Below are 22,203 nucleotides of genomic sequence, written 5' to 3' on the forward strand. Positions count from 1 at the left end.
GTAAAGTTTGCAAAAGGGAATACAGATGTTTAAAAAAGTGCAAAATGGCTGGAGGAGAAATAAAAAGCTATAGAAGCATGTGTGGCTTTAGGAAAGATAGATGTCACCTATAAGAAAATTAGGGAGACCTTTGGAGAAAAATGAAGCAACTGTATAAATATTAAGAACTCAGATGGCAAGCCAGTACTAAGAAAATAAAGGAAGGGTGGAAGGAATATGTAGAGGAGCTGTATAAGAGGAATAGACTTCAAGCCAACATTATAGAACAATAAGAGGGAGTAGATGAACTTGCGATGGGATACATGATACTCCGAGAAGAATTTGACAGAGCACTGAAAGACCTGAGATGAATTTTCCGTCAGAACTACTGAGTTCCTGGAGAGAATATGCCACGACAAAACTATTCCATGTGGTATGTAATATACACTAGACAGGTGAAATATCAGCATACTTAAAAAAGACTGTAATAATTCCAATTCCAAAGAAGGCACTTGCTGACAGGTGTGAATATTACTGAACAACCAGTTCAGTAAGTATGGTTACAAAACAGACACACAAATTATTTAGAGAAGAATGGAAAAACTGGTAGAAGCTGAGCTTGGGGAAGATTAGTAGGAGACATGAAGCAGTATTGACATTACCACTTATGTTGGAAGACAGACTGAAGAAAGTCAAATAATTTTTGTAGCATTTGTAGATTTAGAGAAAGCTTTTGACAATGTTGACTAGAATACACTCTTTTGAAGTTCTGAAGAAGCATGTATAAAATACAGGGAGTGGAAGATTGTCTACAGCTGATACAGAAACCAGATTGCAATTGTAAGAGTCGAAGGACGTGAAAGAGAAACAGTATGCGAGAAGGGAGTGAGACAAGGTTATATGCTGTCCCCAATATTATTCAGTCTGTAACTTGAGCAGAGGGGGTTTGAAGGGGGGAGAGAAATGAAAATTGTAAGATATGGTGAGGATACAAGACCTCTGTCTGAGACTACAGAGGACATGGCAAATCGATTGAATGGAGTGGATGGTGTCTTGAAAAGAGTTTATAATATTAATAACAGCAAAAGTAAAGCAAGGGTAATGAAATGTAGTTGAATTAAATCAGGTGATGCTGAGGGAATTACATTAGGAACCAAGACTTTAAAATTGGTAGATGAGTTTTGCTATTCGAGCAGCAAAATAACTGATGATGGCAAAACTAGAGAGTGCATAAAGTGTCAACTGGCAATAAAAAGGAAAACATTTCTGAAGAAGAAAAATTTGCTAATATCAAATAAAAATTTAAATATTATTAAGTCTTTTCTGGAGGTATTTGTCTGGAGTATAACCTTGTAAGTGTGTCAGCTTTGTACTATAATCAGTTAACACAAGAAGAGAATAGAAGTTTCTGAAATGTGATGCCAGAGAAGACTATCAATTATGATTAGATCTGGTAACGAGTTAAGAGATACTGAATCAAACTGAGGAGAAAAGAAATTTATAGCACAACTTGATTAATAAAGAAACCAATTGAGAGGATAGATCCTGAGGCATCTAGGAATCGTTAGTTTGGTAAGGGGGGGAAATTATAATGGGAGACCAAGATTTGACTACAGTAAGCAGGTTCAAATGGATGTAAGTTGGACTATTTAGGCAGAGAAGATGAGACTTTCATGGGATAGACTAGTATGGAGAGCAGTATCAAACCAGCCTTCTGACTGAAGACCTCGGCAACAGCAGTTACTGAATTGTTTCATTTGACTGTGTTATCAGTTTTAGAACTGAAATGTTTTGGGGATTGCACAGATACCTTGAGGTACTCTTTTGCAAGTTGCACTTGTTTTTTATTTTTCCTGTAAGTGTCTGTCTGTACATACGTTATGTCAAAGACTCTTCTGTCTTGAATTTTCTGTTCATTCTTACTTCAGTTTTGTAGTGGATTTGCAATTTTTTACATTTTGAGAGATGTAAAAGACTTTATGCTGTTGAATATCAGTATCACTGAACTATCACATAACATAATGGCTTGTAAGAGATTATATAGGTGAATATAGATATCAAAATGCATAGACATTGTGTCATTACAAATACGTTACATTGAGTTGTAAGTAATATTTCATGCTACAACCAATTTTTTCAAGCAGTGATGATCACACCATTGCTTCTACACTTGCCATTTATTGCATTAACCATTGTAATTTTGTCAATTTCCCACCATTTCTGAACTTCTTGAAAATTTTCAGTAGTTCTTGTAATTTGTGCTGCAGCATTACAGACTTTTCCATCATATCTCCTTCAGACATTAAATGTTATCGTCGTAAGTACATTAGAAAAGTTGAACATGGGCTGAAAATTTTATTGGCCAATAATTGTTATTCTTGACTCACCCACTGCATTGTATTTTTCTGGCTCATTATTTCGTAAATATCTAATATAACTTTTTTTTATGCAGTATTAAGGCTCTTGTTCTTTGGCCTTACTTTGCATGCAGTTTATGGTGTGCTCAAACTCTGCAACAACTATAAACTCTGTGGCAGACTTTCACTGAGACCTAGACATTAGCCTTTTGTAGGTAATGCGCTTACCAGCTCAATCATGTGAACACGTCTTGCAACCCAACTTAATCATGAATCTCATAGTACTTGTGTCCTACCCTTACAAACTCCACAGACGTTGTTCTGGATACTTTGAAAGACTGACACTCCTTGAGTTCAGAGGATGCAGGGGAAAATGCATTAGCAATGGAAAAAAAGTATTTCTTTCCTTCTGACATCACTGTTCAGTTTCTACACCATATCTTATCACATTGTCACCTTCAGTCAGAATGGAGCTATTCAACCTCTGTAACTCATCTGCCACCTACTATCACTGGAAGCTGTGATATTTCTTAGTCATCATATTTTGCATTAATCATACTTACAACAATAGGTCAGTACCAAGTAGAACAGTCATTGAGCAGCAGATAGATACAGGATGGCCCACAGAAGTAGCACATTTTCATTTCATTATTATGAGATTTAATGTATATTTACATGAATTTAACTCATGGATATCTGTTCTACTAACACCGCCATTATTGCAAATTGAAACATAAGTTTATTTCTTCAAAAGTGTGTCATACAAATGGCTTCCATCATTGGCAATACATTGCTGAAGACATTCGTGGACTCTCCTTGCAATATTCTCAATGACTTACTGAGAAATAGCCTCTAGCTCTTCCCAGAGTGTCTCTTTCAACTCATCAGTATTGTTGAGCCGCTGGAAAAAACTTTGTTCATTAGACGACCTTGCAGAAAAAAGTAAGGGAATGAAAGATCAGGTCATCTTGTTGGACATGGGATATGAGTGAATCACGAGTAACTGATGCAGAAAGTGATGCCTCAGTGTAATCATTGCCATATGGCTGTAGGCCTGTCTTCCTGAAACCATATACTGTATAGACGACAATGTTCCTGCAGCTGTGAAATGAAGAAATTGTAATCATGGCTGTGTACTGTACAAAATTGGCAATCGCTGGCTGGCCCTCATTGTCTTAAAAAATGTGGCCCAGTGACTCGAATATAACTTCCAACAGCACACCAGGCACTGACATATGCATTATCCTGAACGTTCTCATGAATGAGCTGCATGTTTGTGTCTGACTAATATCAGAAGATTTATTGATTGAGAAATCCATTCAGATGAAAGTTTGCCTCATCAGTTATCACAAGATTTGTTGGGAACGCATCATCCTGGTCAATTATGTCCAGTGATTTTGTGCAGAAATTGTATCTACTCATTTTATTTACCAGTCATAAATGTTGAACCACTTGAAGCTTATTTAAAGATGAAACTTTAAATCCTGTTTCACAACCCTTTGCAAAGACATGTAAGGGATTTGTGATGTTCTGGATTGGCAAGGGCAGATCACTGTGGCCTTCATTGAGAAACTGCATGAACTCGTCAGATATTTTCGGGCCTTTGAACTGTCCTTTATACTTGTCATTGGTTACAGAACCTGCTTCACACCATTGTTTTTTCCACCTGGACATTATCCTCCTTTTTGGGACATGGAAATGGCAGTCTCTTCTATGCGCATCACACACTGGACAGCCGCAATGATCTTAAGCGCACGCGCCCACACACACACACACACACACACACACACACACACACACACACACACACACCCACACACACACACACTCTCTCTCTCTCTCTCTCTCTCTCTCTCTCTCTCTCTCTCTCTGCATACACGCAGGCAGGTACTCTTCAGACATGAAAACTACACTAGAAAGTCTAATATCAAATAAAGACTCAAAAGAACGCCGATCTAGTCTTAGTAATTAGATTCATAAATTAAGGTTAAATCCTGGATCTTTTCTAACCATAGAGTTTTTCTTGTTGTAACTAGTAGAGAAAGGTGGACACTGAAGACAGAAGGCATGTGGAATGGCTTAAAACACTGTTATAAAAAAACTCAGCTTAGAAGACTGGAAATGTTCAATGAAGGAGAAGAAGAAAAGCTCAGTAGTGTAAACTTGATTTCTAAATAACTTCATTATATGGTGTTTTCTTTTTTCTTTCAGGACAGTCCATGTGAGACTGTGATACAGAGAGACATTAATCGGACATTTCCAGCACATGACTTTTTCAAAGAGGCTGGTGGATTGGGGCAGGACTCCCTCTATCGTATCTCTAAAGCGTATGCTGTTTATGATACGGAAGTTGGATACTGTCAAGGCTTAAGCTTCTTAGCAGCAACTTTGCTTCTTCATGTAAGTGTTATTTTAGTGGTACCAGTTTTTGTTTGAGTGATTTACAGATTTTTTAGTGTATAATGGGTACTCAACCTATGGATCAGGATAAAAAGCAGGTGGTGATATATCTCATTCATTTTTTCAGAATTACGAAGTACAGTTAATTAACATGGCCCTTATTACAAGCTAATGCCAAATATTCCTTTAAACCACACCAACAAATGAGGCCCTACAGAAACAGTAATTGTACCTTTTATTATCAAGGCCACTATTATAGAAGTCATATGTTCCAAATTGTATATCTTGTTGCTTTATGGGTGTACTCACAATTGACGGTTAAATCAGTGTTTTGGTGAGACATATATTGTAATAAACGGCTTTATGAGAGTGAATTTTTGTATAATACTCATTGTAGATGTCATGTTCCATAGGTATTATGGGATTAGAAGTGATAATCATAAAATGTTTGTTATCACCCAAAAAAACTCAAGTTATGAACCTGAAAGCAGCTAAATATTTGCCCTTCAATGCAGCACATCTTTCTCAACAAGGTATGACTTGGCAGAGATCTCAGTTGTGGAAGTTTACATTTTGGCTGTTCAGAAAATGTTCTTCCTTGAAAATCACCTTGTCGTTATTCTGGAAATGCCTGACATGCAGTGGTTTCTTCATCTATGGAAAGAGGTAGAAGTGACCAGGTCTCATGTCAGGAAAATATGGGCAATGATGGAAAATTTGATAGCTCAAAGAGCAGCATGTGTGATTGCATCCTGTGGAGAACGGGCTGGGACATTCTCATGAAGTAAAGACACTTCCTTGGACAGTTTCCCCCAATGCTTTGTCTTAACAGCTTCCTATGTCTGCCTGCTTAGCTGGGTGGTAACGTGCTTGCATCCAATGCACTGCGCCCGGGTTCGATTATTGGCCAGGTTGGCAATTTTCTCCACTCGGGGACTGGGTGTTGTGTTGTCCTCATCATCATTTCATCCTCATCATCGACCACAAGTCGCCCAGTGTTGCACTGACAGACATAAGACATGCACTTGGCGGCCAAACCCAAATGGGAACTCCCAGCCAACAATGCTGTGCAATTATTTCATTTTTACAGCTTCCTATAGCATCGTGAGGAGATTTTGGTTGTATGCTCCTGTGATGGTTTGCAGCCATGAACATAATCTGATAGCACTGCACTGTGGCAGCCCCAAAAATCACTTGCATCACCTTGTCTAATAATGGTTGGGTCTTTACTATTTTCAATGATGGTGACTCCATGTTTGCACATCTTGCTTTGCTCCTTTGTCTCAAGATCATGGAGATATATCCAGCTCATTTCTATGATTATAAGGCATACAAGAAAGACACCTGTATTGGACTGGAAAAAGGTATAACATTTCCTCTGCTGCCTCGGTTTGGTGAGCTTTTTAAATTGGTGTGTGTGTGCAATATTTTGAAAAATGATTCATGAATGACTTTGTCTTTCCACTACCAACTTGATTGTGGTATTCCGACCTTAGAGAACCAAGGCCTCCACTTTACGTGCCATTCCTGGTTCTTCACAGATAGGTGGTCTGCGACTTGGTTCATCATCATTCAGACTTGTTTAACTGCGCTGAAAGCATCTGTTCCATCTAACCCCTGTGATATATTATGGTGCATTGTTGTTGTACACTAAAAATCAGAAATGAACTATGTAAATTCTATTTTAAACTCACCCATGGGCTGTATGACTTCATCTCCAAACTCATTGTCTCTAAATGCTCGGAGGCTCGACTTGGCAGCATCCGTGTGACCTGTTTATAAGCATAAACTCATTGCTCAAGTCTTGTTAGGTACACATGGACTCTGCCGGTGTAGAAAGGAGAGTTAGTATACAAGTGCATGAGTATAACTGGGGACTCAAAGTATAATTGAGGACTTCCAGCATTGTCAGTACACATGCAGTGGTTGGGCATGACAGTTATGAATAAATTTTGTAAATTCAATTGCCCTGCCACATTTTTCTGTCTGTATGTGAAGGCTAATCACAGGAGCTACTTTAGGGATTTTGATACTGTTTTCAGTAATTGACAGATTGATTCACAAGGAAGCTTTTTGTATGTAATCTATAAATATGTCTGAACTATCATGAATTAAAATCCCCATTGCATTTTTCTTTCCATATGTGAGGGAGGATTTCAGAAACTAGTGTAGGGATTTTGATAGGGTTTTCACTAATATATAAACTGATTAACAAGGCAGATTTGTGTATTTGTAGCTGCGAAGCCAGATAAGTCATCCAGGTAGCAGTGTGTGTGTGTGTGTGTGTGTGTGTGTGTGTGTGTGTGTGTGTTAGAATAACAGTTATATACAAAGGGCATTCAAAAAGTTTTGCATAGTCGTCTATAATTTTTTTATTTTTTGCAGGAGGAGAATGAATTTTTTTGTGAACATACATTGAGCTGTGACGCATCTGGCCCAACATTCTTTCCATGATGTAAATGCACTTTGATAAAATCCTGGGGATTGACTTTTAAACCATCGCTTGACACAGGAAATAAAGATCTTGCTCACTATCAAATGTTTTAATGCACAGGTAGGACTTCAGATGCCGAAAGAGGTAAAAATCAGCTGGAGCCAAGTCCGGACTGTAGGGAGAATGAGGAACAAATTTCTAACCCATTTTCCTGATTTTCTCCTGCTTCATAAGGGCTGTATGGGGTTTGGCATTGTCGTGGTGTAGTCTGATGAGCTGACTCAAGCTGTGGTCTTTGAGTCTTGATGGCATGTCACAGCTTGTCCATTGACAAACAGTAACGGGCTCAGTTAATTGTGGATCCAGGTTCCAAGAAGTCAATGAAAATGACACCACACTGATCCCAAAAGAAGAAGGCCATCACCTTTCGGCCTGCTGTTCGTGAAAGTCTTGGTTTCTTCTTCCGAGGGGAACCTGGATGACGCCACTCCATGGATTGGGTTTTGCTCTCAGATTCAGACAAAAACAACCATGTTTCATCCTGGGTAATGTTGCTGTCAAAACACTGTTTTCACTCTTGAGTAAAGGCCTTCATGAGACCCTCGCACACATTCTTCCTCATCGTTTTCATTTCTCTTATCAATAATCTAGGCACCTAGCGTACACAGATTTTTCTGTACCAGTGATACCACACTACCCAATGACAGACGACCGATGACCTCACTGTCTGGTCTCCTTCCCCAAACAACCCCAACCCAATGACAAACGAGTCATTTCAGCAAGCTGTCATGTCATCACACATCTGTCATTTTGGATGATTTGATCAATGGTCTCCTTATTCACATCACTCACTGCTGTCGATGGTCTACTGCGTTGTGGATTGTCCAGTAGAGAGAAATCACATTCTATAAACCTCTGCAACCACCGCTGGATACTGCTGCGACCCACTGTGTCCTCCCCATAAACAGGGAGCAACTTCCTGTGAATCGATGTGGCAGAGTCATCACCAGTCTTGAAGAGGAACTCCATCTCCGACCGTTGTCGCAACCTGACATCTACTTCATGGTCCATTATGGCTCACCTGTAAATAAAAGAAAATACTTTTATATACCAACAATACAAATAATAATAATAAAAAAATACACACAACTGTGCAAAACTTTTTGAACGCCCTTTGTATAATTGTTCACTTACCTGAAATATTTACAAACCTAGTACCAACTTCTTTGAAAACACTGTCTCTGTCTTCAGAACTCAGCATCAAAAGGTCACGACATGGAGAACACAAAAATGTTGAAGTCTTGTGGTGCAAGAGCAGTTTAATCTTATTAGCCTTTTTGGCCATGTAATTTTTGCATCTTAATTTAAGTATTGCCATGGCTTCACTACCCATCACTGCCTAATTCATTAGGACTCAAGTTACCATCCAGAAGTTTACACTGCCAGAGAAGTACCAAATGGAAGGTTTGGATAGTTGTCTCGTTCTGGGTTATTAGTAGCTTCTTTCTAACAAAGTGTTCCATCGGACATTGACTTCTTGTTTGAGTGACTTTGTGAGTCTCTTTGAAAGACAGACTCTCTTACAATGTGCCACTAATGCTTTTCGGAACTTTATTATCCCTCCTATATGAAGTAGTTACGGGTGTGAAGCTTCAGTGCTTGAGCAAAGTGCCAAGACAAAGACAGTTGCAAGTAAGCCTAGTGAAGTTTTTCAGAGCTGCCACTGTATTAGAACCCTGATCTATTACAAAATGTGCTGACTTCATTAAATTCTCAGAAATTTGCAAGGACGCGGTAGGGTGAACAAGCTCTGTATCAGGAAATGGGGTGGTAAACAGTACTCCATTCTCTATATGTTACCTTTCACTAATAGTGGATACAGTCACTGTAGTGTAGGTTATTTTACATGCATCAACCGCCCACATATCAGTTTGGGAAAAAGCTCTTTTATCAGTGATAGCAACAGTAACTCATGGACCCAGCACCTTTTTAAGGTTGTCTGCAAAGGATTTTATTCACTTCTTAACTGTAGTCAGATTTTGCGGTATAGCCTCTACATCAACTTTAGAAACCACTTCAGCCCCTACAGACACATGCATTTGGACTACTTTTTTCCCCCTTGCGGGTCTGGGGGCTAAATAGGCCTGAGGTACTCCTGCCTGTCATAAGAGGTGGCTAAGAGGAGTCCCACACTTTTCAGTCCTATGATTTCAGGTCTGATTCTATGGTCTGACCTGCCACTTTCAAAATTCTACAGAAGTGCGGGTCATAGGGGAAGGATGCCTTACGTTGTGCACGAGATATCCATAGCGCCCTTAGATTCGATCTCCTGAATTTCTTGTCATGGCTTTGCATCTCCACTTGCTATTCAACTATTTGGGCAAGGACACTTTCTGGAGTATGTCATCTTCTTCCGTTGTCTCTTGTCCTCTTTTGCTCCCATGACAATATTGGGTTTCTCTGCACCCAATATCCAGCACGGTAGCCAGTCCGTTGCGGTGGGGCCTTCATGTATCCATTTGGTGGTATTCCCCTGACTACACAGGGATTGCACTGCTGATGCCTGAGCTGTGAACTCCCCACATTGCCAAGGAGAAGATGCCTGTCATCCTGGGGCATCAGGACTCCCAGCAATGGTCATTATGCCAGTTGGCCTTTGCTGTGGCTGGGTGGCGCCCATGGGTAGAGCTCCTGGTCGGAATGGGTGGCATCAGGGTGGATGACCTGCAATGAAGCGGACTAAGTCATCTCTTGCTGGTGACCATACGGCACCAGCAGTCTCTAAGAAGGGCAAGATCAAATACAATGCCGGCAGGTATGACCCTAAATCGTTTTCATCCCTCACTTCACCATGGGAGGAACCTATGACTACAGAATGGAGTCATATTCTCCTCGGTTTTTAGTCTGTAGCAGAATTGATGGGGACTTCTTTCTACCAACAAAGCCTCAATTTTTCATTGAACACTTTGAGGATAAGTTTGGAGAAGTGACAGCGCTGTCCAAGATGTGAAATGGTGCAGTCTTGATTCAGACAGCATCCCCAGACCAATCCCGAGTGTTATTCGCCTGTGAAGAGCTGGATGATATTCCTGTTTCTGTCACTCCCCATAAAAGCCTCAACATGGTCCAGGGGATCATTTTTCATCGTGATCTCCTCTTGCAGTCTGACGATGAGGGTGTTCATTTCATACAACACATTTACAGGGGACCCAAAGACAGCATGCTTGCTACCGGTGCCTTCATCGTGGTCTGTGAGGGTGATTCATTGCCTGAAAAGGTCAAGGTGATGGTTTACTGCTGTGAGGTTAAACTATATGTCCCTCCCCCTATGCGGTGCCTTAAGTGCTAGAAGTTCGGGCTGCACTTCCAGCGCCACATGTCAAGACTACAGACATCCACTGCACCCAGATACTCCATGTGCGCCTCCTCCCACTTGCATCATCTGTGGAGAGCACCACTCCCCAGACTGCCCAGTACTCCAAAAGGAGCGGAAAATCATGGAGTACAAGACCCTGGACCAGTTGACTTACCAAGAGGCTACACCCCATTCAGTTGACGTCGACATATGCTGCAGCTACATCACCATCACCGTCCCAAGCGCCAGCGGTTCTTCACTCTGTGCCATGAACAGTGGGCCCTCCAGCCACCAGACTACATCTACCCCCTTGGTGGTAGGGGGAAAATCTTCCTCCGTTGCTCCCAAAGCACCTACTTTGGGAGCAAGGCACCCCCAAACGCAGGGGACATTGGTTCCCTCCCCCCTGCCAGAGAAGCAAGAGCCTCCTCCGTCTCCTCACATGCGTGAGGGGTCCCTTGGGGCCCTCTCTCCCAAGGTCTCCACTAATGTCATGGTGGACACTCACCAGTGGCTCAAGGAGCCAAAAGTTGTTGGATGAAGAGCTTCATGGTCTTCCTCAGAGTCTGAAGCTACTTCAGAGAAGTTCTCCCAGCAAGCCCCTAAAGAGAAGGGAGAGGGCAAGGAAACAAAGAAGTCTGCTAAGAGAAAGGACCCTCCCATGGTCTCAACACCACTACTCCCTACCAATTCTGCATCTTAGGATGCAGTGGAGATCTTGGCGACCCCTGCAGACCTGGATCTCACTGATGCCTCATCCTCCACAGAAATGGCTACAAATACTCAGTCTGTGGCAGCAGGTGTCACTGAGGCATAACCTGCCTCCTTGAATGTTTCCTGCCTTCCCAGCCTCACCATAACGTCATCCTCCAGTGGAATTGCGGCAGCTTTGCCACCACCTGGCTGAGATACGGCACCTCTTAAACTTCACACTTGCTTTCTGCATTGCCCTCCAGGAAACCTGGTTCCCAGCAATGCGGACCCATGCCCTCTGCAGCTATAGGGGATATTACAAGAACCGTAATGACGATAATAGAGTGTCTGGTGGAGTTTGTACCTATGTCCTGAACTCGGTATGCAGTGAACCTGTGCCCCTTCAAACCCCCCTTGAAACTGTGGCTGTCAGAATAAGGACGACACAGGAAATAACTGTCTGCAACGTATATCTTCCTCCAGATGGTGCAGTACCCCTGAACGCATTGGTTGCACTGATTGATCAACTCCCTAAACCTTTCCTACTTTTGGGAGATTTTAATGCCCATAAGGCCTTGTGGGGTGGCATTGTGCTTACGGGATGAGGCATAGATGTCAAAACTTTACTGTCTCTACGCGACCTCTGCCTCTTAAATACAGGTGCCCCCATACATTTCAGTGTGGCACATGGCCAGTTTACAGTCCTGTGGACTTCTCCCATCTATCCACTGAAGAGCACATGATGACTTTTGTGGCAGTGACCACTTCCTCATCTTCTTGTCACTGCCCCGGCGTCAGGCCCATGGACGCCTGCCTCGATGGGCTTCAAACTTTCACCTCTGCTGTCACCGTTTAATCTCCTCCACATGGTAACATCGATGTGGTGGTTGAGCATGTAACTACAACGATCGTTTTTGCGGCGAAAACATGATCCCTCATTCTGTAGGATGCCCCTGGCGGAACACAGTCCCTTGGTGGTCGCCGGAAGTTGCTGAAGTAATTAAGGAGCATCGGTGAGCTGTACAGCAGCATAAGCATCTCATCGCCTTTAAATAGCTCCATGCCTGCATTCGCCAGCTTATAAAAAGACAGAAACAGGAGTGTTGGGAGAGATACGTCTTGACCATTGGGTGCCATACATCACCTTCCCAAGTCTGGGCAAAGATCAAACACGTTCTTCGGTACCAGACCACAACAGGTGTTTCCGGTGTTAACATAAATGGCATGTTATCTACCAATGCAAACGCGATTGCCGAGCACTTTGCTGAGCACTATGCTCGTGCCTCTCAGAGAATTACTCCAGGAAAGCCCTCTCGTTTACTACACGCCACAGTGAATCCTATAACACCCCATTTAAAGAATGGGAGCGTCTCAGTGCCCTTACACATTACCCCGACAGTCAGATGATTAAACATCTCTTGTCTAACTGCAAGAGACACCTCCACGTGATCTTCTAACAGATCTGGTGCGATGGCGTCTTTCCATCGCACTGGCAGGAGAACACTATCATACCAGTGCTCAAACCCGGCAAAAATCCGCTTGATGTGGATAGCTATCGGCCCATCAGCCTCACCAACATTCTTTGTAAGCTACTGCAATGTATGGTGTGTCGGCAGTTGGGTTGGGTCCTGGAGTCATGTGGCCTACTGTCTCCGTGCCAGAGCGGTTTCCGCCAGGGTTGCTCTACCACTGATTATCTTGTGTCCCTCGAGACTACCATCCGAACAGCCTTTTCCAGACGCCAACGCCTTGTTGCCATCTTTTTGGATTTACGAAAAGCGTATGACACCACCTGGTGACATCATCATCCTTGCCACATTATACGGGTGGGGTTTCTGAGGCCCACTTCTGAGTTTTATCCAGAATTTCCTGTCGCTTCCAACTTCCCATGTCCAAGTTGGTGCCTCCTGTAGTTCCCCCCCATATCTAGGAGAACAGGGTCCCACACAGCTCTGTATTGAGTGTATCTCTATTTTTAGTCGCCATTAACAGTCCAGCAGCAGCTGTATGGACATCCGTCTCACCCTTTCTGTAAGCAGTCGACTTCTGCATTTCGTATTGCTCCACCAGTACTGGTGCTGCAGAGCAGTGCCTACAGTAAGCCGTCTACAGGGTGCAGTCATGGGCTGTAGCCCACGGCTTCCAGTTTTCAGCCACAAAGTCATGTGTCATGCCCTTCTGTTGGCGTCGTACCATTCATCCGGAACCAGAAATTTACCTTACTAACGATCTCCTGACTGTACTGGAGACATATCGATTCTTAGGACTGGTTTTCGTTGCCCTACAGAGCCCTTGTTGAAGCCCGCATTGACTATAGGAGTCTGGTTTATGGTTCGGCGGCACCCTCAGCATTGTGTTTAATCGACCCAGTGCACCACTGTGGTGTTCGACTAGCGATGGGAGCTTTACGTTTCACACATTCATAGTTCTCCTGTGCAACCAAATTACCATCTCCCACATCGGTGGCCCAGGTCAGGGCTTACAATTGCAGTTCACATCCGATCCCTTCTATCTGAACTGAAGTCCTTGCCTTTACCACCTATACTTGAGGTCCATTTGCGTACACTTCCATGGTATACACCTAGGCCGCAGCTTCGCCTGGACCTTTCACATGGCCCAAAGGAGTCAGTTCACCCCGTGGCTCTCCGCTGTCACTTCCCCTCGATTCTTGACATGTACCGAGGCCATGAAGTGGTTTACACCGACAGCTTGATGGCTGATGGTCATGTCAGCTTCGCGTATGTCTGTGGAGGGCATATTTAACAGCATTCATTTTCCGATGGCTGCAGTGTTTTCACTGCAGAGCTGGTGGCTATATCTTGTGCTCTTGAGCACATCCATTCATGCCCTGAGGAGTCGTTTATTCCGTGTACTGTCTCTGTGCAGCCTACAAGCTATTGACCAGTGCTACCCTCATCACCCTCTGGTAGTGACCATCCAGGAGTCCGTCTATGCCATGGAACAGTCCAGTCGTTCAGTGGCGTTTGTGTGAACCCCAGGACATGTCGGAATCCCAGGCAGCGAACTTGCTGACAGACTGGTCAAACGGGCTGCACGGAAAACGCTTACGGAAATCGGCATTCCAATAACTGACCTGTATTTGTTTTTACACTGTCAGGTTTTTTGGCTTTGGGAGACGGAATGGCATAGTCTCAGTATGCACAACAAACTGCATGTCATTAAGGAGACTACAAATGTGTGGCTGTCCTCCATGCGGGCCTCTCGCAGGGACTCTGTGGTTCTCTACCGGCTCCGCATTGACAACACTTGGGCAACCCACGGCTACCTCCTGCACCGTGAAGACCCGCCTCAGTGTCGGTGCAGCGCCCTGTTGACAATGGCCCATATTCTGGTGCACTGTCCCACTTTGACTGCCATGCGGTGAAAACTTCGGTTACCGGTCTTGTTTTTGCCAATTTTGTCTGACAACACCTCATTGGCTGATTTAGTTTTACATTTTATTCATGAGGGTGGGTTTTATCATTTGATCTAAGTTTTTGTGCATGTCCTTTGTCTCTCTCTGTACTCCACCCTAGTGCTTGTAGGATGGTGGTTTTAATCTCTTCTACCTGTTTCTTACATTGCTGTGGTTTTCTTGTCCCCTTTTGTCCCTTTAAGCATTTGTTGCCCTTCCATCGTTGTTGTCCTTTTTCCTTTCTCTCCATTTTGTGTTGTCAGTTGCACTTGTTTTATTCTCACCCTTGTGGCATTGTTTTATTCCGAACAAGGGACCTTCCCCCCACTTTTAAACTATCCAACCAACCAACCAACCAACTAACTGACTACCTTTTTGAAGCATGAGCCATGAACTACACTGAATGGTCTAAGATCTCCACAACACGAGTGCCACTGAATCACAAATAGCATGCTTTTAATATGCAATATTTTATTATCTGCCACAACATCCAAGTAAATACAGATTTTTTCAAGGAAATATTGTAATTTTTTATGGATTATTTATGATGAAATGGAAATTAGTGTGGGTTTGCAACAATATAAGTGAAATAAGAAATTTATTTTTATGCAGACAATGAGCCTTTAAATAAGCTACTGACTTGTCATGTCCTTTGTTGTTTGTTTACTAAAATACTGTTTCAGTATTCCATTGCCATTACAATTGTATTATCTTGTTATAGTGAAATGAATCTTTGTAAACTTGGAGATTTTTGGCAAAAGATGCAAATTTCAACATGGTAATGAGAGATGTGTAGATGCTTGCCACTGATCACACACTCCCGCACACTTTAGTAAGAGAACGAGTCAGTGAGTAGGAAGCGACCACAGTGCCACCGTTGTCAGACATGTCGTACTCGGAACTCTAGGGGGAAGGAGAGAGGCCAGTATAATGCTGATGTAACAGTGGCCCCTAGATTTCTAAGATATACAACCTTAAACACTGGACTCATACTACCTCTGTTTCTGATCTCTGCTCTTCACTTCAACAGACTCAGCATTGTTCCCTTTCAAATATTTTGACTCCTCTAGTGGTGTGCTACAGTACAGTGTGCAAGGACTTCCATGTGTACCAGAAATGCAACCATCTTCTCCAGGTGATGCAGGGGGGGGGGGGGGGTCAAAATACTTCTTCACATTGTAAGCTGAAGATAAGTAAGGAAGGTGTAAACTAAGGGGATGAGGGAGGGTATGTTGTAAGTTGTGCACAGAAGCAAATTTGTTTATGTTGCTGTGTGCATGATGTCACCTAGGATCACATGGAACCAGTCCTTGTATGTTGGAGGGTAGCTGTGATTGTAAGCTTACTGACATGTTAATTGTGCTCCTCCAGAGGTTTGTTCTTCCAAATCTCATTTGTCGATTCATGCAGATTTTGATGTGGTTTTAAATTAAATGCAAAGATCGTCATGGGGTTGAAATCGTTATGCTGTGTCTGACGTAACTTGTAAACCTCTTTGATGACACCTCAGTTACAGTTAGCCTAGGACGTGAGTAGTGACATCCAGTGGTGTCTTTGTTTGTTTGTCTATGTTTATTTGCTATGTTTGTTACTAGCAATTAGTGTCCTGGCGTCTCATGATTGCTTCCAGTGTACTTTGTCACATTCCGTTGTTACCATGATGATTCACCATGATTCTTGACATCTTATTCCTTGTTTCCTCATGGCTTTTCCTTGTTGGGATGGTTTGTCTGTTACCAGTTTGTTTGTAAATAATTGCAGGCGTATCCACAAGATATTTGCTGTGTCCCAGAATTTGCATCTAAGACATGTACACCTACATCTATATCTTATGCTGACATCATTCTCCAAATTTTTTGACAACGTGATGTATTCTAGAATAGTATCTCACCTTACCAACAACAGTATCCTTAGCAAATCACAGTCTCTGTTTCAGAAGGGTAATGCTACCAAGAACACCATTTACACATCCACTCACTAAGTTTTACAAGCATTAAGTAATAAAATATTGCTGGTTGAGCTATTTTCTGTGGCCTATGTAAGGCATTTGACTTTGTGAATCACGGTATTCTCATAGATAAATTGATATTTTATGGGATTGATGGTATAGCCAACCAATGGCTAATGTCATATTTAACCAAAATAATGCAGAAAGTTGCACTTAGTAATTCAGGCAATGTAGTCCAGTGAGATAATTCTGAATGGTGTGAGATCACGTATGGAGTTTCCCAAGGTTCAATCTTAGGTCCACTGCTCTTCCTCATATATGTAAACAATCTTCTGTTTAGTATACAGCAAGCAGAGTTAGTTCTTATTGCAGATGACACTAGTATTGTAATTGATCCAAGCATACATACAGAAAAGGAAGAAATGGTAAACAAAGTTCTTAAAAGTGTCATTGACTGGTTTTCTGTGAATAGTCTCATCCTCAGTTTTAAAAAGACACAACGTATTCAGTTCTGCACAGCTAGAGGTACTGCACCAATGGTAAGTGTAACGTATGATGAGGAAATAATAAATAGTGTGGAAACTTCAAAATTCTTAGGGGTCCACATTGATTTTTTAAATTGAAAAAAAAAACACATTTTTGGAACTTCTTTAAAAAAGAACTACTACTTAGAAATGTTCATAATGTACCTGTATGTACAAATTAATTTGCGATGTGAATGTAAAATGAGTTGCTCCACCACTCATTATGATCTATCGTGCAAATGATACATGTAACTAACACTACTCTGTAACTTACACTTAAGTGTCTCGCAGAGGGTTCTTTGAACTACCTTCAGACTATTTCTCTACCATTTCACTCTCTTAACAGTGCATGGGAAAAATAAGCACTTAAATCTTTCTGTACGGGCTGTTATTTATCTTATATTATTATGATGATCATTTCTCCCTCTGTTGGTTGGTGACAGTAAAATGTTTTCATATTCAGAGAAGAAAAAAAAAAATGGCTCTCAGCACTATGGGACTTGAGAGCTGACGTCATCAGTCCCCTAGAACTTAGAACTACTTAAACCTAACTAACCTAAGGACATCACACACATCCATGCCCGAGGCAGGATTCAAACCTGCGACCATAGCGGTCGCGCGGTTCCAGACTGTAGCGCCTAGAACCGCTCGGCCACACTGGCCGGCTCAGAGGAGAAAGTTGGTGATTGAAATTTCATGAAAAGACCTCACCGCAACAAAAAATGCCTTTATTTTTAATGATTGCCACCCCAATTCACTTATCATATTTGTAACATTCTTTCCCCTACTTCACGATAATACAAATTGTGCTGCCCTTCTTTGGATTTGTTCGATGTCCTCTATCAATCCTATCTGGTAAGGTTCCCATACCGCATGGTAGTACTCTATCAGAGAATGGACAAACAAAGTGTAAGCAACCCCTTTAGCAGACCTGTTGCATCTTCAAAGTGTTGTGGCAATAAAATGCAGTCTTTGGTTTGCCTTCCCACCAACTTTAGCTATGTGACTGTTCCAATTTATGTTGTTTGTAATTGTAATTCCTTGGTATTTAGTTGAATTGTCAACCTTCAAATTTGTGTGATTTATCATGTAACTGAAATGTAATGGATTTCTTTTTGTACTCATCTGGATGACTTCACAATTTTTTCTTATTCAGAGACAACTTCCACTTCTTACACCTTACAGATGTAGTGTCTAAGTCATTTTGCATTTAGTTTTGATCATCTGAGGACTTTACTAGATGGAAAATGACAGCATCATCTGCAAACAAGTCTAAGAGGGCTGCTCAGATTGTCTCCTAAATAATTTATATAAATCATAAACAGCAGATGGCTTATGACTCTTCCTTGGGGAATGCCAGACATTACTTCTGTTTTACTTGATGACTTTCCATCAGTTACTATGAACTGTGACCTTTCTGACAAGAAATAGTGAATCTAGTCACACAACTGAGACAAACTCCGTACACACGCAACTTGTTATAAGCCACAGTAGTTGCTCACTGAACAGCCAGCTACATAGCTCATTTACACATTGGCTTCCATTGATGACACATCAGGAGGGTATCAAGTAGCATTTCTAGAATTCTATCTGCTTTTATAATTTACATTTTCAGTTAGGCTTGCTAGGATGGCTAGGATGTGTACGTGCTGTGTGCAGACGCAGGAGGACCTGGCCACAGTTCCCTAACAGCTGAATGCTCTTTTGGCTATGGTCAGTCACCTTCTGGCTGCTGCCTTGGATATAGCGGTGGTGGAGAATGTGGCGTGTGGCATGAGACACTTCAGGTGTTGCTTGTTTTGCCCACAGGCTCTGCTTCTGACGCACCTCGTTGTGCACCCAACATGGTGGATCCGCCCTCACAAGAGAGAGAGCAGGTAGTAATGCATTCACGTTGCTCAAGGCGGAGGGCCATTGTGGAGACAGGCTGCCAGTGTGGAGACAGGCTGCCTGGCCCCTGGTCTTGCCCATTCACCCTGTGAGTGGACAGGTGGCCGCTCCTTCAGCAGGCTCTGAGCAGGCACATGGGAGGGAGGGGGTTACAAATTATTGGGACTCCAGTGTTAGGCGCGTTATGGAGCACCTTAGGTAGATAGCGTTCAGGGTTGGAAAGAAACCCAGTGTGCAGTCTGTATGCCTGCCAGGAGGCCTCATCCAAGATGTGGATGTGGCCTTGCCTGCACCTATCGAACATGCAGGGTGCAGTTGGCTCACATTGGCACTGACACCTGTTGCTTGGGTTCTGAGGCAATCCTCAGTTTGTAAAGGCAGTTGGTGGAGGTGGTTAAGACTGCTGGCTGCATGGAGTGCAAGCAGAGCCCACAATTTGCAGCATTGTTCCTAGAGTTGATCAGGATCCTTTGGTTCGGAACAAAGTGGAGGGTCTCAACCAAACACTTCTTCAACTCTGTGATGGTCTTGGCTTCAGATTTCTAGAGCTGGGTTATCACGTGGGGACTCCCCTTTGATAGGTCAGGGGTGCACTAGGCAAAGGAAGTAGCTACTCAGGTATCGGAGTACTTGTGAAATGCACATGAGGGTTTTTTAGGCCAGGCCAGGCAATGGTTTGAGGTGCTCTGATGAACACCCACCAGTCGATATACACCAAGGGAAGTCAAACAGCGTCAAAATAAAGACACTTCAACTACCATAAACTGTCAAAATATTTGTAATAAAGTTCCCGAATTTACTTCCCTCGAGGAAAGAGCTCATGGTCTAGTTATTCTTGAGACTGAGAGGTGGCTGAAACCTGAAGTGAAAAGCCCTGAGATATTTAGCAAGTCATGGGACATAAATCAGAAAGATAGATTAGAGACCATAAGAGGGGGAAATGTTCATTACAGTTGACAAAAATATTGAAGTTGAGTGTGACGGTGAAGTTTTCTGGTCGCGTATAATGGGTGTCGGTGAAACCAAGTTAATTGTTGGAGGTAGTGGCCCCACGTTCCTTCTTCCTGTCAACAGATGGCAGTACTTTTGCCACTCTGGTTTACCAGTTTGCTTCCTCCTCCGTGTCTGCTACTCCATGCTCTGCACTTGTTGGTAGCACATTGCGTCTTGTACACGTTCACTGCGGTGCTCGGGGTCACAGCACCAAGTGTACGTGTCCAGGTATTTTTGCATATTTCTTTACTCAGGCAGTTGTCCATAGTACTGTCTGGTGTCACTTTGGCATTGACTTAGGTTTCACAGCACCTAGCCCGACCAGTGGTTTTTTAAATGTTTTTAAAATTTTTATGGTTTTTTTTTTGTTTTTTATGTTTATTGCTGCATGTAAAAATTATGTCCCATCTTTTGCTATTTTCAATATGACACCTGAAGATGGGTGTATAAGAGCCCGAACTGGTCATGTGTTAAATAAAAGAACCTTACAACTCGAGCGGTATTTTCAAGCTGTGGTAAAATGGTCAGTTGGGAATGTTCCTCCAACAGTATTGTTTGCTGTAATATTTGGATACAGTGTTACTAATGGTCTGCTTTACATAGCCAAGTCATTTAAATATCTGGAGGTAACATTTAAAAGCGATATGACATGGAACGAGCATGTGGGAACTGTGGTAGGGAAGGCGAATGGTCGACTTCAGTTTTTGGGAGAATTTTAGGAAGAAAGGTGACTGCATACAGGACACTGGTGCAACCTATTCTTGAGTACTGCTCGGGTGTTAGGGATCTGTACCAGGTCAGATTGGAGGAAGACATTGAAGCATTTCAGAGGCGGGCTGCTAGATTTGTTACTGGTAGGTTTGAACAAAATGTAAGTGTTACGGTGATTCTGCAGGAACTCAAATGGGAATCCCTGGAGGGAAGTCGACATTCTTTTCGGGAAACACTATTGAGAAAACTTAAAGAACCAGAATTTGAAGCTGACTGCCGAACGATACTAATGCCACCAACATACATTGCACGTAAGGACCATGAAGATAAGATACAAGTAATTAGGATTCATACAGAGGCATTTAGATAGTTGTTTTTCCCTTGCTCTATTTGCTAGTGGAACAGGAAAGGAAATGACTGGTATTGGTACAGGGTACCCGCTGCCATGTACCGTATGGTGGCTTGCAGAGTCTTTATGTAGATGTAGACTAGACATTCAACTTTTGCAACTGTCCTCCATGAGGAATGAGCAGGCTATCAACAGTGTCTCCTCAAAGACTATTCAGCAAGCAGGTGGGTGGTTTGTACACCCACACTGACTGCTGTTTATCGGCAATGAAGGCTGGAATTTTCAGGCTAATACCACAGCTAGATGTCCACTGAGTGGCAATGGGTGGCCTTTTCAAGTGAATAGTGTTTTATGCCTGTACAGTGTGAAATGTATTAAACCAAACAACCTGCAACATTGTTGGAAGGGACTAGGTTGGAAAAGGAAGCCTTACTGCCTGGGGAATGTTTCCGTGGTATTCCCTATAAGGTGCAGTGGAATGACAGTATGCATCTGTCCTTGTGGAACATGTCTACCCCTCCTTGCAGTTTGTTTTTCCTTGATACGATGGTATCCACCAGCAGGAAACAGCGACGTGTCACGCAGCTTGCAATGTACGCATGTATGTGCGTGGTTTGAAGAACACCATGATGAGTTTGCTGTACTCCCCTGGCCACCAAACTCCCCAGACTGGCAGAAGTAAAACTGTGAGGATGGGGCGTGAGTCGCGCTTGGGTAGCTCAGTTGGTAGAGCACTTGTCCTCGAAAGGCAAAGGTCCCGAGTTCGAGTCTCGGTCCGGCACACAGTTTTAATCTGCCAGGAAGTTTCATATCAGCGCACACTCCACTGCAGAGTGAAAATCTCATTCCCCAGATTCAAACCCAATCAAGAATCCTTGGAAACTCCTCCATCTGGCTGTTCTCACAATCGGTCCTCATCCAAGAAACATATTGCAGCTGGCCATGACACTGGAGCTGGCATGCCTCCACATCCCTGTACATACCATCTAGAACCTCATTGACAGTCTTCCTGCACATCTGGTAGCGATCCACACTGCTGAAGGTGGCTATTCAGCTTTTTACTTGTGGCCACATTAATGTGACTGGGCAGTGTAGAACATTTGTACAACCCATTCTTGAGTACTGTTTGAGTGTTTGGGAACCCCACCAGGTCGG

At 42.8% G+C, this 22,203-nt stretch overlaps 1 protein-coding gene and 1 non-coding gene across 2 annotated transcripts in view; both read left to right on the forward strand.

The window, feature by feature from the left end:
• The window catches only part of LOC126183840 (rab GTPase-activating protein 1-like), a 157,805-nt gene that overhangs the window by 76,654 nt on the left and 58,948 nt on the right, over positions 1-22,203 (forward strand). The window contains exon 9 of the mRNA XM_049926100.1: positions 4,548-4,736. Within this exon, the coding sequence (XP_049782057.1) occupies positions 4,548-4,736 (189 nt within the window). The remainder of the gene's footprint in view (positions 1-4,547; positions 4,737-22,203) is intronic.
• On the forward strand, positions 21,757-21,831 carry Trnas-cga (transfer RNA serine (anticodon CGA)). The gene has a single exon. It is a non-coding gene; the product is annotated as a tRNA-Ser (tRNA).

Source organism: Schistocerca cancellata, chromosome 4 (assembly GCF_023864275.1).
Source record: "Schistocerca cancellata isolate TAMUIC-IGC-003103 chromosome 4, iqSchCanc2.1, whole genome shotgun sequence".
In the NCBI taxonomy this organism is placed as follows: domain Eukaryota; kingdom Metazoa; phylum Arthropoda; class Insecta; order Orthoptera; family Acrididae; genus Schistocerca; species Schistocerca cancellata.